Here is a 16,696-nt window from a genome sequence, read left to right on the forward strand (position 1 = left end):
CATGATTCACGTCATATTAAAGCCATCAAACCATCCAGTGACCTTTCATGCTCTTTGGGTGGCGGCATTGTCATCCTGGAAGAGACCACCTCCGTCTTTCATGACAGGATGAAGGTGATCCACAGAACAGCTTGGTATTGATTGGCAGCGATACTTCCCTCTAACAGGGGTGAGGGGAGGCATTCAGGCCTCGACGTACGTCAGACATTCAGTCGCCCACGTGTTCAAAACATGGAGCAGAATGACTCATAAGACTTTTTTTCCTACATCTCTGTGGCCCGCTGCCGATGGTTTTGGGAACCACTGAACTTTCAAATGTGCTTTCATCTCTTCAGTGAGGAGTGAATGCACTGCAGCCCCACTGACCACACGCTCTGACCATGTTTACTGATGTCTTTTTATTGTAGATTTAAACACAGATGTCACTTCAGCCACTGTTTGCATTTAAAGGCTCTCCAGCTGAAGCTCCTGCCACCCGAGCCCCAACCCAGAATCCTCTTAAAAATCTGCTTAAATCATTTTGAGTCACCTCTGGACTTCTAACATGTCACATAGCAGGACTGATATTATTATTATTATTATTATTATGATTACATCATGCAGCTCACCAGAACAGAACCATAACAGGTTTTTCCTTTAATTTGTCTGTATCTATATTTTTTCTTTCTTGTGTTTCTACATTAGAACTTGTCCTTATTTTTATATTTCCTGTGTGTTTGTGTGTTCTGACAGCGCCTTGTTGCCTTTGTGTGATCTCCAGTGACGCTCCGACGCCTCTCCTGGATTTACGGCCGTGTTATCACTAACATGTGTTTGTGGACCAGTGTAAACACATCCTCTGTGACTTATTACCTCGCATCTGGCGTTTTGGGAGTTTTTAGAGGAAGATTAAAAGAGTTTACGAGTGAAAATCAGCTGTGGAGGTGGATATTTTTTTCCCCTTCTCGCATAATATGATGATATAACGTTCAGTTTGTCTTTTTTTTTTTTTTTTTGGTTTAAGGAAAAAAAAGGATCGCTTGGCTGAATATGTGGCTGTCTCGTGGCTCCCACTGTTGGCTGGCAGCGGCTTCAACTTGAGCAGTTGTGAGTTCCGCAGCCGAACCACTGGTGCGTAATGGTGCACGACTGGACGGCAGATGTTTCACCAGCGGGACACTCTGTCTCTGCACACTTTATTTGAACCCTTCCAAGTTTTTTTTTTTTTTTTTTTCCCCTTCAGCGTAGGCGTGCGTTAACTCGGTGTCCTGCCTTTTTAAAAGTTATCTAAGGAAGGAAGAGGAGATAAAGAAAGAAAGAAAAAAAAAGAAAAGAAGTGGACTACTTCTTCCAAAACCGTCCCGGTTTTTACCGGGGAGTTGTCGTCATCAGCACCCCAGATATCCCCCCTCTCCAGCTCCCTAAATGGATGGGGCAGTCTTGGTCTATGCAGTTCAACGCAGGCCAAAAGATTGGAAACAACTTGTGAGTATCCGTCAGTTTGGCGTCTAAGAGGGGAAACGCTCAGAAATGCCCGGCCGCCCCGCTGGAGCTCAGCTCTGAGGACTTTTTTCTCCTGCAGTTTGTGCGTTTTTCAGGAGGAAGGACTCTGCTCAGAGTTTACAACAGAAAGGAAAAGTTAGCGCTGAAGTGGCAGCTCTCACAACACAAGCCCTCGCTATGGATTCTATGTATTTATTGATGTGCTTTTCACTCAGTCAAGTCTTTTTGGAGCATATTTTGGCTGCAGAGACGCATGGTGAGTAATCCACTTAATCTCCCCTTTCTATTTATTTATTTATTTTTTTTGCCATGTCTTTAGAAAACTGCACAGCAAAGTCTAACAGTCTAGAAGTAATGATTTGAAATGAAGCTTTGTGCTTACTGATGGATGAACATAATAATCTGACAGCCTTTACTGTTCCGGATGAACCAAATCAATACAGGGTGTTGCTGGATTTCCACTCTAGGCTATATTTTACTTTTCATAAAGAGAACATTCATGCTCCGATGCCTCTGTGTGCCATATAGAATCATATTTACCATATTTTTCTCAGTGCTGCATGTCTCTGTAATGATCCAGCTTTGTAGGAACTTTCTTGGCACAGCTCTGTGAACGTGATTCTCACTTGACACTATCTGTCCCATCAGAAAAACTCTCTGGAAAGTTAAGTGAATATGGTCTTATCGTGCCATTCAGCACAGACTCCCGTGGCCGGTACATTTCTCACGTGGTCTCTGCTGGAAGTGGAAGTAAAGGTGCTGCTGCCGCCGCCGCCGCCGCTACTGATGCCACCTCAGCCTTTGGCAGCAGAAGAAGGGTGGCCCGCGGTGCCCCCGAGATGCCCTCAGTCACCCCTGCCTCGGCTCAGCACTTGTTTTTCAATGTCACTGTGTTTGGGAAGGAGCTGCACCTCCGCCTGAGGGCCAACAGGAGGCTGGTGGCCCCGCGGGCTTTTGTGGAATGGCAAGAGGACTTTGAGGAAAAGGCCAAGGAGCGGATCCACGGGGACTGTGTTTTCACCGGGGACGTGAGCGACATGCCGGAGGCCTCTGTGGCCATCAGCAACTGTGACGGACTGGTAAGTGACTGATGCACACTCTGAACGCTGGTCTGATGATGCAGCAGCAGGAAATGTGCTTTTTTCTCTTTTATTCATTCACATTCATTCTTATTTTTTACTTCCACATGCATCAGAAGCTTACATAAGACCTGCATTAAAGCAGCGCTCCAGCTGAAATCCGTCTGTTGAGCATTGAAAGGTGATTCAAAGCTTGTAGTTCGATCTGCTGTAGAGAAACTGCAGTCATATCAACATGACAGCACCCTCAGGTGCTCATCAAACCGCTCCTGCAGCCTAACTTCTATGCTGCACATCCGTATGCTTTGTATCTGTGGACCTTTCATACATTTTTCTTAAACTCCCCACGTGCCAGCAGATGCATGGGGCAGGTGGAGAGCCTGGAAGCAGCTCTTCTGGTAGTTAAGAGCTCCTCAGGCTGCCAATAAAAGAACAGGCAAGTGCTCCAGAGCTGATGATGGGTAATTAGTCCATTGTTGAATCTGGCAGCTGTGTCTGAATCCTTTCATATTTCTTCAAACCATTGGATCATTTGCTGAGTGTGCACTATGCCGGTGTCGCTTTACTTAAACCTGCCTCAGCGCTGCACAGAGCTGATGGGAGCCTGTCAGTAGGCGACATGTTGGTCCATTTTTAGACTGAGAATGTCGTTTAGTGCAGCTTTAATAGCTAGAAATGGCTAAAAATCTATATGAAAAGGTAATGCTGTTGGTCCACAACCCTAAGAAGGAATATATGTACCCTTCATATGAGTGTTTGCTTTGAAATGCAGTAAAAAAAATAAAAAATGGAAACGATGGACCTCCACTTGAGGCATCCGTCTGGCTCCATGTCACTGCTGGTAATGAAGTCTACTAGAGTGAAACCACTTCAGAAGTGACCTGCTTCTTCCTCTGTGGGGTTGCATGTCCTTCATTACCACCAAATCTACTCCTCATTCTGCTCTAACGCGTTCAGCTGAGGGTCATCGTGGCCTTTCAAGCGGCGCTGTGCCGCGGCAGAGCGGCGCGTCGGGAGTCCAGCCACTAATGGGTGTTTGCAGTCGAGCAAATTAGAGTGAATTTCCAAACAACACGTGACGCTCGAATTGGCAGGTTGACCGAACGGAGGCTGGCCTGAGATTTTCTGACAGAAATGACACGGCGGTGGAGATAACCTCGTGACCCAGGAGCTTCTGAAACCCTCCGACTGAGAAGCACCTTTATGCTCAGGAGCTTTGGGTTCTGTGTCGTCCTGCACTTTCCCCGGTGAGGGATCGATTCAGTTTAATCTTAATTAAAGTGAGAACACTTTATTTACTGATTCCAGTTGGCAGCAATTATTGCTTCTTTTTTTTTTTTAACCTCAAACCACATTTCATCTCCTGACACTTGAGGAGGTTTTTGTGGCATCAGCACAACACAGAAGGAAGAAACAATGGACGCCACTGTGTCGTTGTCATCATCCTCCGAGGTTTTTTTATTCCCGTATTAAAAGAATAAATCATGCTGAAATTAAGGGAAAATCTTGTCATGATGGGTAGCGCTGCGCCTTCTTAATCTAATAACAGTTTGTGGTGTGCGGACAATGCTTCGCTGTGTTCTTTAATCACAACGTCGTTTTCTGAAAGACAGCTGTGTTCCCGTCAGTGACTTAACAAGTGACACAATGGCCTTGTGCAGCCCAGTGACCACAGAAAAGGTTTTTGCATATTCTGTTGATCTGTAGGTGCACAAGGATGCTGTGTTCCTGTTTTTCTGTTTTCAACAAGGCCGCATGCAGAAGTCAGATGTACTTATATTGAGATGTAGAGATGTTCTGCTCGCTTCTGCAAACTTTCGTTCTGCTTGCTTCTATTTTGCTGATTTTTATTCTGCAAGCACTTGTTCCTGTTCTGCTACGTGTGCGCTGGTACCTGCTGTTGTGTTGGCGTCGGTTCTGCTAGATTTTGCTACCATTAGCCACATTCTGATAAACCCCACAGTGCTGCAGAATCACTGAGCGTTACGTTACGCTGTGATGCCTCCAGTTTACTGTGCAGATTTACTGCATTATGCAAACACGTCTTTGCTGTAATTCCAACCTTTATTTAGACAAAACGCTAACACCAAGCTAACGGCGTGTTTCCTTCTGCACAGTGAGACGCTGTGAGTGAGCGGCCACACTGGGGTCATCCAAGGCAGTGAACACAACAGTGACCATATTGATGGAATGAGACAGCAGATCGATGGCCGGTCCAGTTTTAGCGAGCAGATAACAAGTCAATTCTGTCACAGCGGACTCCTTCAGAATGTAAATGACAGAAAAAGCATAAAGATGTTAGAGTAAGAGTCGTAACAAAGATAAGAGTCAAGTCACAGATCACGTTCAGCAGAGATGAGACTTGAGCAGGTTCATCCAGTGTACCAAACATAATTTGATTTTTCTGGGGATTTGAATCCTCTTCAGGCCTCGTCCACACGCAGCAGGGTTTTTGTAAAACCGAACATCCTGCCCCCTCCGTCTAGAAAAAAACTAACGTCCACACCACCTCATTTTTAGAAAAAACATTCATCCACCCCTAAACCGCATTAGTACGTTGTTGTTCAGCACGTTCGTATTCTACGTGAGGATGTAAGAACTCCGACGACAGGAGCGACGACCGGGACGTACGGAAATCATCACGCTGTTCCTCCAGGAGCACGATTTTAAAGTTCTCCCACCAGCTGGCAGTGGTCTGACCCAAAACCAGCGTCGGCATCTTTGATGGAGAACTCAGACGTGGAACGGCAAGGTGGTGTAAAATTACCGTCCTTAACATCGTTCTACGCCCGTGTTCTTGTACGTGGAGCGGTATCTGGGTCTGGACCAGAGACAACACGGTTCTGAGGGCGTCCACGCTGTTTCCAAATGTAAACACGGGTCACGTATGTGATGTAAAGAACAGATTTAGTCACAGGCAGTGATGTTTACAAACCTAAAACCTGGTTATTGACGTCTACATGCAGACGCATTAACGGAGGATTCATAGATCTCCACTTTGGTCGGAGGTTTTGAAAGCATCGCTTTAAATGCCGTAAATCTGCGTTTTCATGTGGATGACAAAACATCTTGGTTTTGTGAGATACCTGCTACGTGTGGACGAGGCCTCAGTGTGGTGGGCTTTATGTTGTTGGTGTGGTCTGTTCAACCAAATTGCAATAAATGCCTTTTTTCTTTTTATATTCCTTTCAGTAGAATAAAGTTCCCTGTAAAACTGCTGACGCTGCAGTCTGTGTGTTACGCAGGGCTTCAGTGACACTGCATTTGGACAGACATGCTGACTTCTTCAAATGTCATGTTCCAAAACTTGGACCATCGCAAGCAGCGTTTCATTCACCTCTGTTTTACTGTGGTGGCGGCAGATGTCTGCGACCAGGCGAGCAAAACAAAAACTATCTGGAAGGCTGACTATCACTGAGTGCATGTGGGGAGGGGAGGAAAAAAAGAAGAAGTTTTGTTTGTGATTTGGGTGAACTTACCCTTTAGAGGCTGCAGTCAGACTCTTCAGAATATTGTCCATGTGTTTCCTTGCATCAAAGCCAACATAAACACGGACCTGTCTGCGCATGCCGGGGTGTTCGGGGAGCATTTGAAGTTGCACAGACGGCTCGCAGGCAAATTATTTAGTCTGACATGTATGCTTGATGTGGAAGGACGCAGAGGAGATCATGTCTGATGAAAGGAGCAGGTTTGAAAGGTATAAGGACGTCAATCGCACGCTCGGGTCAAAACAAATGCGGGCCAGATCTTTGAGATGCCTTGACGTAGGCCTTCCACCAGCACTTAGTCTTCAAAGGTAGTTTGATGGGTTCCCTCGTAGAGAATAAACACTCCTGAACTGGGGCAGATGCATATCACAGTCGCGCTGGTGTCTTTTTTAGACGTGTGCATTTATGGAAACAATCACACCAGCAGTCCTAACTCTCCGGCTTGCAGTTGTTTCAGCTGTTTTAACTGAGTTTCAGTGATAAGCGTTGCTATTACAGCGTCCTCGCACAGATAACTCGGTCCCTTCCCCCAGACGTGCAGGATTTACGGCATTCCAAGCTCATGACAGATAAATCATGCACGCAGTAAAGCTGCATATTAATCTGCTGTCGGTATATTTGGTCTCGCAGCGCCACCAGATTGTCAGCTGAGGTCGCAGAGAAATGCCTCCCAAAGCCAGACCTGCACTTTCAGTTTCATTTTGATTTCTAACTGACCGGCGTCTCGGTGATATCTTCCTCTGACCCCTGCTAGACGGCAACAGCTGTGAGCTCGAGACAAGCACGAACTATTGTTGCGGAGCGATGAGTGATGGCTATGATTATACCGCCGCTGCTCATGTGTTGGGAATTAGCACAGATGACGGCCTGATTGAATTACATGTGTGATGGAAACACGAGTGCCAGATAACCCCGGTAGGAAGAGCGCTATTTCTGTGCCTATCGGTTAAAACGAGCCAGAGCCACCCGGCAACAGGCAGAAGTCAGTTGGATAACTTTATTTTTGAGGTGGTGGTGGTGGTGGTGTGAGGGGGGACAGTTTTCCATCCGTCGGAGATGGAAAAATGTCTGTCTAAATTGTTCTATTCATGAATGTTTGCAGGAATTCTGCAGGAATTTTGCACCGAGCTGGTCCCGGTCCAGTATTCCAGGATCCTCCGGTGTTCCAGTACTCTGCTGGCACGGAGGCGAAGTCACTAAATTAAGAGCTCCGTCAGTGGAAGCCCAACAACTCAGCCAGCGACGTGATTTATTTCCTCTCACTCTGATCCTTATTTGTAGCAGCTACAGTATGTCTGTCTAAAAAGGTGCTCATTCAAACACACACTGACACACAGTAAATGCTGCTACGACTCTTTGTTGTGGACGACGTCTGCTCTATTTCTGAATTATTCTGAATCACTACTACAGCTTCTACAGCTAAAAGGCCTACAGTTTAACATGTAATACTACTTCTACTCCTCTGACTACACCTTCTTCTTCTCCTGCTACTACAATAACTACTACAACTATATCTTCCTCTACTACTTACTTATGCTACTAGTACAACAAATACTTCTTCCACTGCTACAGCTACTAGTACTTCCACTACTAAACCATCTTTTCCTCCTGGTGCAGTATTTGTCTTTGGTAATCCATCTGCTGCTTTGACTACATCTACTTCTTCCACCACTGGTACTCATGGTACTGCAACTTCTTTTTCTCCTACTACTGAAGCTTTATTGGTCATAGATCCACTTCTTCTAACACCATGGCTATAACTGCTTCTACTGCTAGTACCATAACTACTTTTTAACTACCAAACTACCACTCCTGCCACTAATACATGTACCACTGTGAGTACTTCTTCCCTGTTACTTCTAGCACTTCTAGCATAGTGCAACCATATCTTCTCCTGGTTTCCTTTTTTATTACCACCACTAGTACCAGCGCTTCCTCTCCAACCCCTCTGCAGATATCTACCTCTTCAACTATTACTACACCTACTTATGTTTGGGACTAGTCCAAGTAGTAGTTCTTCTTCTAGACCAAGAAACGTCTCCTCCAGTATTTGCCTTTGGTACTTCTCTCACTACTTTTACTAGATCTTCCACTACTACTTGGTACTACTACTGGTACTACAATTGCGTCTTTCTTCTACTCCTACTAAAGCTTTGCTGCTCGTAGAACCGCTACGGCTACAACTGCTTCTACTCCCAGTACCATTAGTACTTTTTAACTACTAAGCTACTTTTACTACCAGCACCACCGCTGCCATGACAACCTCTTTCTTTACTCCTTCTGACACTAATGGGTGCAGTACTACCTCCACTTCTTCTGCAAGTATTTTACAACCTTCTACTACTTCCTTTACTGTTACTACATCTTCCTGTACTACTTAGCTTTGGTACTGGTGCAAGTAATACCTCTTCTACTCCCAGTATTTGCCTTTGGTGTTCCTCCTGCTATGTTTACTACATCTCCTTCTTCCACTACTACTTGATTTTAATACTGCTAATGATGCTACGACTGTATCTTCTTCTTCTTCTCTATTAGTACTCGTACTTCAGGTACTACTAGTCTAGGGCAACTACCTTCTCCTCTACTGTTTGTATTTGATTCTACCACCGCTTTTCTCTTTTGTACAACTCTTATTACAACAACGCTGCGACTACTTGCTGCTACTTCCATTTACTGCTCTTTCTAATGATAGTAAAATAACGATTATTGTATTAATCGTCCCTTTTTAGCCTTTTCAACCATATAAAGTTTCAATTAAAACCCGCTCACAGCAGCCTCCTAATCATCTGCTTCATTTAACCGACCTCCATAACGTCTGATTTATTACGATCCCTACGCATGTTTACAGATTCGTGCCGGTTATTTTGAGCCTAATTTTCTCCGTGTAGCCGTCGTCTTCACCACCAGCCATGTGTTGCCCTTTGTAGCCCGGCACGGCGAGATTTGAAAGCTGATAAAAAGGAATCAAGTAGTAATCCGTTGCTCCCACAACCTGTCTCATATGATTATTTCAAACCCACGACCCCGCTGAGTCCGGCACCACTGAGCCATGATTTAGCCTCTGGCTTATTGATCTTCCCGGTTTTGCAGCAACAGCTTTTATCCAGTATGATCAACAGCTCGCATGCTGCCAGTGTCTTACCACATCAGAAGTGTCATTTCATCCTGGACTTAGATTATGGACCTCATGTCTAAAGGTCACGCAGTTTACATGAAAATAAGAGTCCGTGGCCTGATCTCAGAGGCTGACGGTGGATTACCTTTGTAACTCTCTGTCTCTGGGTTGTGAATCAACAAAGAGTGTGCCTTGAATCAAAATTACATGTTTCCAAACAATCTGCCACAAATTACAGGTTGAGCTCCTGGAATGATGGCCGGACTTTGATTTCCTCTAGCGTGTTGCATCTCAAGCATCCGTGGCCTGGGGCACTTGTTCCATTTTTAGGTTGTGTTTGTTTGTCGTGCGCCATAAAGGACGCCGCCGACAGATCGTCTCAGCGGACGACCACCAGGTTTTTTCATGCCGGCGCCGTGTTGCGTCCATCATGAGCCACTTCTACGTCTCTTTTTATGTTATAATGCGGATTGAGTGTTGTGAAGGAAAACAGCTTGGCCTGTGATCTCTGTGAGCAAGGGTGTAATTTCCAGTGGGGATGGGGGAGGACATGCCTCACTCACTTTCCAAGATCCTATTTTTGCTCCCCTGTCTTTTATTGGTGGGAATGAGTGTTCATGAAAGGCTGCAAAAATGAAATATTGAATAAACAAAGATATTAGATCATCGGTCAGCGTTATCTAGACGGATAAACTGGGTCGCACTTTACACACAACTGAAATCTGTTCTGATGCTTCGTTATCAGTGTAGTGAGAGGATTTTGGAATGAGATTTTCTTACTACGTCTCACTAAAGGACCCTAAAATGAATGCACTCTCCAGACTTTACAGCTTGCTGTTGAAATCTTTGAACTGCCGTAACGTAAAGACACAAGAACTGAATATCAGTCAATATTTCTTGCATATGCAGACGACAGATCACATGTCCACAGGTAGGGAAGATATTTCATTTGAGATTCATTTAATTCGTTCTTGGTTGTTTCCTGTCCTTTGTTTACCTCATTGTTCCTCCGTGCCACTTCTGAAACAAGCCTTCTGAGCACATCCACGCGTGACACATTTATTTAAACAAGCCCAATTTCCTGCTGCGAAGTGATTTCACCTCGTTTGCCTCGGTGTGTTCGCCGCTCGGAGCAGGTGACGGCCTCCGACAGCCTCCGCTCAGCTGAAAGAGTCGCTCTGAAATTACATACAGTAAATATCCTCCGTCAAAGTTACGGATGTGTGGAATTTAGTGCATCGGTGAGCTGAAGGCCTGCCTATATTTGCCTTTTCTTTTCTTTTTTTTTGTATGGATGCCTCGCTGTTTTTCAGTGCACACGCAGGAGAAGCTACAGCAGAACCACATGCTGTAAGATCTGGAGCGACCGGATGACAGCGATATCGGCTTAACCTCGAGTGACCCAGATAAGCTCACTTTGCATTTCGTCATCGCAGATTGAAATCTCCGATGTGAGCGTCTCAGAAATGGGAAACAAAGCGTCATTTGCCACAAAGTGATGATGAGATAATATTTAAACATGCTGCAGATGAGCCAACATAAACTGTTTAGGTAAGATGTTGGGCCGCTGAGCGCTTCTTCAAGTCTGTGGACCTCAGCTGGAGGGATGAACACCACTTTTCCAAAACATGTTCTCTCAGTAGATGGTGTGTCGACCACGTCAGCCCAAAATCTGCCAACGGTGTTTAAGTTGGTGAAGATTCGGTGAAGGCCTCAGCGTATGATTCACATGATTCTCATACCGAACAAACCATTCAGCGACCCGTTGTATTAACGAGGACGCTGTCACGCTGGAGGAAACCACTCCAAGGCTTCGGGGTTTTTTTTCCCTTTAATTTGTCGGTTATACTGAATTCCACTGATTTCTCGCCACTCGCGTCGGTGCAAAGTGCGACGACAGGATTCCAAAACAACAGCAACACTGTGGCTTCGCTTATTTACGACCGTGTGAGAGGAGAGTCGAGCCACAGCTGGAGCCCGGGCTGGAGGGTGTAATTTTCACTGGTCAACGAAGCAACACTTTTCAGAATATAAGTTTTTATATCTCCGGTTTCACAGCTTCTCTCTGAGTTCTGCTGCTGACCAGCTGTTAGCGTCCGAATGAGTGAAGCTGTCACTTAATAACATGCAGCCTGTCAGGACGCTCTGCAGACGCTACTTTGGGCAGAAATCTACTTTATTTGCTTTGTTTTTGGGGAACATTGTGTGATTTGCTTCCTGATTTTTTTGGGGAAAGTGCAATCATATACTGAAAGGATATTCAGTGAATTGTTTTGCCTACACCATGCAATAAAATCAGCCGGTTCTCGAGCTCCTCAGGTCCAGGTTGACTTTGTCAGATCACATTTTTGTTTGGTTGAAGAGTCCACAACCCAAAGATATTTAAATTAAAACGGGAAAAGCTTGAATTTTAAAAGCTGAGACTTAGAATTGTCTCAGATGTAAATCAGAGTTGAGAAGGTGCCCTTGTAGGTCGTGCAAATGCAAGATTTTGAAATGGTCTAAGTGTAGTTTTCAGTGACACGAAGCTTTGAACGACACAGAAACGAATCCAGAACTTCTCCAACGCTCTTCCCGTCCTCGCCTATAGCCCGGACTTCACCGTAGAGTTTACATATGTTTACATTTGGTTCCTCCGTAGGCCCTTCCAGATGCCGCCGCCGCCGCCGCTGCTGCTCTCTCCGACTTCACTTTCCACCCACTGCTGAAATAAGAGACCACAGAGGAAGTATTGGAGCATGTCTTACTTGGCATTTCCTGGTCAGGGGGCTGGAGAGATTCCTTCACTCTTCTTTGCCCTCGCTGTCACATCTGTCCACCCTGAAGTTCACAGCGTTCCCATTGTTAGTCCCAAATGACAGCGTGCCGAGGATCTTCAGATGAGGTTGTTTTATTTCGGGCACGAGGTTCTGTTTGCTGCACTGTATTTAGATTTTCTTTTTGCAGCTGTAAATACACACATTCTTGCCAAAATCTTGTTGGTGTGCCTTCTTCATGAGGATAATGACAGGCTGGACAGTAGTTTTTTTTTTTCCCCATAGTGACGAGTATGAAGGAGAGCGTACTCCCACAGTGCAGTTGGTGCTCATTAATAGAAACTGATTTTTTTTTTTTAACCAGAAGATGCAGCATTGTTTTTCGCTCACGACGGATTATATGTTGTTTGCCGTGATGTTGGAGGTTTTTTTTTTAGTGCATTGTGCTTTCATTAGAAACAGTTCACACAATGTTCCTGCAGAGTTTGGAGCAAATCATGTTACACCAGCTGTCTCCCCAACAAGCCTCGTTACTACGTCTTTCACAAAGACATCTTAAATCAGAGAAAATCATCGACAGTTTATTTGTGTCTGTGTGAGTTTCTTCTTGCTGTTTTCTCACAGAGACGCTCAGGTTGGTTAACTCCAGGTTGTGAAACGTCTGCCTCCGTTGTGCACCGGTTAGCCATCTGAAAAGGATAAATACAATAATTGACCGACAAAGCAGAGGTTCTGTTGTGCATTGTACCTTTTGTGTGGAGAAAAAAATGTGCAGGTCCACACAGGAGGTATTCCAGCTGCTTCTGTCGGTCAACCGCAACCTGAAGTGTGCACTGACTCGGTGGATCTATTGTCCTGTTTTATGCGCTTTACTATTGTGTGATGCATCCTGAGCGCTGCCAGACTGTATCCGACGCTCAATGTCGTGCCTGAGCGTATCCGGTGTAGGCCAGGATGGAGCGCTGAAGCCGCCGCCGCGTCTATAATCAATGTTATTACATTTACTCACATGGCCCGCTTTCACTCGTAATAACCAATACGCAGATTGGACTCCACTGTAGTTCCCTTCAGCTCTACAAAGCTGCGTTTTCAGGCCTCTGATTTGACCGCTTTGGTTCGCTTTCATTGTCTGTAGCTGCAGCAGGATGGTGTTTTCTACTGAAGCTCACTCTGAGCTACCTCCTGAGCAACAACAGGAGACGGACTGAACCGGGCAGCTAGCGTTTGAACACAGTGGACCACTTAGCAGCTAAAGAGGCAGACGCCGGGGGAGGATTTCTATTCTCCAAACGGTTTTCTGTCTGCTGGATGCACATGAAGGCGACCGCGTGTCAACAGGTTCACGATAACAACTCAAAAGGTGGTCATGAGTAAGTGTTGTGCTCGCAGCCTGTTTCTGCTGCCTTGAAGTGGCCGAACAATCTGTTGCTGCAAGCTGGATGTAACATGCGGTTGTCTTTTGGGAGGTGATGGTGCACAATAGCCTAAGGTGACTGTTTCATAAACCGATGCTTGTATCGACCAAGCGGTGCAAACAAATCCAGTAGCACACAAGGTGGCCACGATACAAACACATACGAGCACTTTGATTTCACGAGATTGAAGTCTAGGAGCAAAATGTGCAATCCCTTAAACTATACTGTGTGTAGATAAAGTCTAAAAGCGATGGTTTCCCCCCGTGGACCCCATCTGAATATTGATCTTAACTCACGTTAGATTTACAACAAGAGGCCTAAAACACAGGATGCCACCATTATGGAGTCAAGCACATGTTCCGGCTTTCATCTCTCTGGAAATTAAAGGGGTGACAGAATGGTCAATGGTGTGCAAAGATGTGCTTTGAACGAACGCAGCGCCATCACAGTGGCTCGTGGCAGATAAAAGGGAAGTCTGGGAAGTGTCAGAGTTTTCAAATTGCTCGCTGGGCAGTTTGAGCGAAAGTGAGCACATCACAAACTCCAACGCAGGCTTTGAACTCTTTGGGCATCGCAGATTGGTATCAAAGCTCGGCGAGCGTATCCAGCTGAGAGGGTTTCTTTGAATTTATTTAAAAATGTAAAGCAGATGGAAACACACGGGCGAACTGAGACATCGCTGCTCATCATCTCGTTCGGGGTGAAATCACTGCGACGCTCCGTGAATCTCGGCGAAGGGGCTCGAGGGGCCCCAAATTGTGCCTACCTGCGTCATTCCACATCCTCACCGAATCTCCCAATTGATCAGGCACGCTGTAATTACAGGCTCCAGTGGAATTACCGTCCTTTAAAGGGAAGAGCGGCGCACTAATTTTAAGACCCTCTTTTTCCAGGCAGGCCTGATCCGCACTGATAATGGGGAGTTTTTCATCGAACCCCTCGAGAAGGGCCAGCAGGATGTGGAAGTGAAGGGGCGTGTCCACGTGGTCTACCGCAGATCAGCCATCAAGAGGGAGACGGGCCAGCGGAGGGACGACCTCCACAACGAAGGTAGGCGAAGGGGAAGGAGCGTGACGTCAGTGGAAACAGACGGCAGTGTGTGGGCTGGAGTGTTGTGACTGTATGAGAGAAAGTGCTGCTGGTTCATAGAAAACTGTGTGATGATGATTGTGGAAGATCAACGTCCACAATGAGGGACAAACTGACACAGAACAGAATAATGACAGAGAACCATCATGACTGTATGACTGTTGCTTTAAAGGACCAAACAGTGGGCACGTTTTTCCTCCTTTCCATTCAGATCTGTACTCGCAGACTCCTGAAGCCACCACAGAACATCAAATCTGTTCTTTTTTGTCTAAGCTGATGAAGCAGAACCAGTTTTGTTGTTGCTACAAGCTCTAAGTGGAATTAAACAGCTGTTTTCAACACACATCTGCTCTGTACGTGTTTCGCTTGCACTGTGTTCCCCTCAGAGAAGAGCTCCAGACAGGGACATTTACATTTTTTCTTTGATGATGGCGCCCCCTAGTTTTGTATGAACTTGATAGAACATCATCAGGTATCTGTCTACATGGATGGATTTCTAAACAGCCAATCGAATCTCAGGCAGAGCAGTGAGCCAAACAAATGGTGAGAGACAAACAGGACGGCACTCGTTCTGCTGCTTGTCCAGGAACACATTCACAGAGTTCACCGCTAACACAAGTTCGCCGGCTCCAGGGCTCATTAGCTGCTCAGCTCCTGCATGTAAATGTGTCTGCAAACGACGCTCCGAGTCCAGTTAGACGCCGGCGGTGCTTTTTACTCGCCAATACCACAAACGAGGTGATTTGCTGCTACGGTGCAGGTTTGTCTAATTCCTTGTATCACCGCTGTGGCGAGCTGCTGTCTATCAAACATGACATCAACCCCCAGCCTCCAGACTTTTCCTTCCTTTTAATAATGCAATACTTTTTAAAAAACAATATTTCTGAGACGACTAAACAGGATTTTTATTGGACTTTGTTTTACATGTGAAGCTGCACTATTCAGTATTTTGTTTTTTTACATCAGTTCAGCGTGAAAGAGATTCCTCACCAACAAACTGAATTTTAATTCTCTATAATTAATGAGCTTTTTAGCACCTTTCAGCTGCTTTTTTGGTTTTTACAGCCTGCAGCTTTCACCAGTTGATCAGCGGATACCAGAGCTTTTGTTTGTGGAGACAAAATTAGATCTAAAAAAAACCTACAAACAACACAAAGAAAGTAATTCTGGGGGAACATTTATGTTGTTCTGTGTGTCACCAGTTGTGCAAATAGAGAAGCACTAATACATGACGACCTCATCAGGGGATAATATTGGATGTCAGTATTATGTTTGTGGATTCTTTTGCTGAAAAAACAAGAATGGAAAGAAAAATACAAGAAGAGTTCATATGCAATAACAGATAACGTTTTTTTCATTGCTTGAGATAATATCGATCAGACTGAAGCTGAGTGGATCTGACTCAGTAGAACTTGAGATAACTTTAGTTTGATCGGTTTTGTCTCAGGTGGGTTTTCTGAAGGTTTGTGAAGATGGAGTTTCTGTTTTTGCTAACGAACTCTTCATATCTTTGTCTGAGGACGCCAAACTGGTGCAGCTTCTAGAGAAATGTGTCACTAACATGAAGGTTGTTGGTTCCGATTCGTGATTTTGTGTGATCCTGGTCGTAAATAACAAATAAAAATGAAGTTAAACCAACAATTAGAGGATGCATACAGGAGTTAGAGCAGTTTATGGGTGATTTTCATGAGCAGTGGAACCGTGTTTGTGTTTTGAAGTGAACTGTAGCCAATCAGAAGTTAAAAATAATTAGAATTTTATGTTTTATTTCCAAACAAAACATAACTGAGCGAACAAGACGCTAAATGCCTTCAGCTGCCACTGAACTACTGTCTGACTTACGCTTTCTCAGCCCAAACAGCATCAGCAAAACATTTCAATTTGTTTTAAGTTAGCAAAAATGTGCATTTTGCTTTCTTCGAATCAGGCATTTTAATTAAAGCTGACGCGTACAAGGTTGTGAGCCTGTGCAGACGTTCAGCGCCGGCTGTCATGCTTTTTGTTCCTCAGGTGCTCCACACATACTTTGATTAAGATTTTAATTAGTGGTGAATTCTTACTTTTTCAACAACATGAAAACACTACTGACAGCTCAGGCTCTTGAAGTTCAGCTGAATATTTTAAATACTGAGCTGAAATCAGTGAAAAGCACAAGGTAAAGCCACAGCTGATTAAAAAAACAGGATTATACATTATTTACAGTTAACAGGCTAAAACTTGCACACCAGAACCGTGGCGGACGCTTTCCCCTGCAGCTTCTGTAGCCCCGTAG

General features: G+C 45.0%; 1 protein-coding gene across 1 annotated transcript in view; it reads left to right on the forward strand.

The window, feature by feature from the left end:
- The first annotated feature begins 1,105 nt into the window (after positions 1–1,105).
- The window catches only part of adamts14 (ADAM metallopeptidase with thrombospondin type 1 motif, 14), a 75,532-nt gene continuing 59,941 nt past the window's right edge, over positions 1,106–16,696 (forward strand). Inside the window, exons 1-3 of the mRNA XM_008294886.1 lie at positions 1,106–1,738; positions 2,131–2,561; positions 14,229–14,385. Coding sequence (XP_008293108.1) covers positions 1,660–1,738; positions 2,131–2,561; positions 14,229–14,385 — 667 coding nt within the window. The 5' untranslated portion in view covers positions 1,106–1,659. The remainder of the gene's footprint in view (positions 1,739–2,130; positions 2,562–14,228; positions 14,386–16,696) is intronic.

The sequence above is a fragment of the Stegastes partitus genome, unplaced genomic scaffold, assembly GCF_000690725.1.
Source record: "Stegastes partitus isolate 25-593 unplaced genomic scaffold, Stegastes_partitus-1.0.2 Scaffold1005, whole genome shotgun sequence".
In the NCBI taxonomy this organism is placed as follows: domain Eukaryota; kingdom Metazoa; phylum Chordata; class Actinopteri; family Pomacentridae; genus Stegastes; species Stegastes partitus.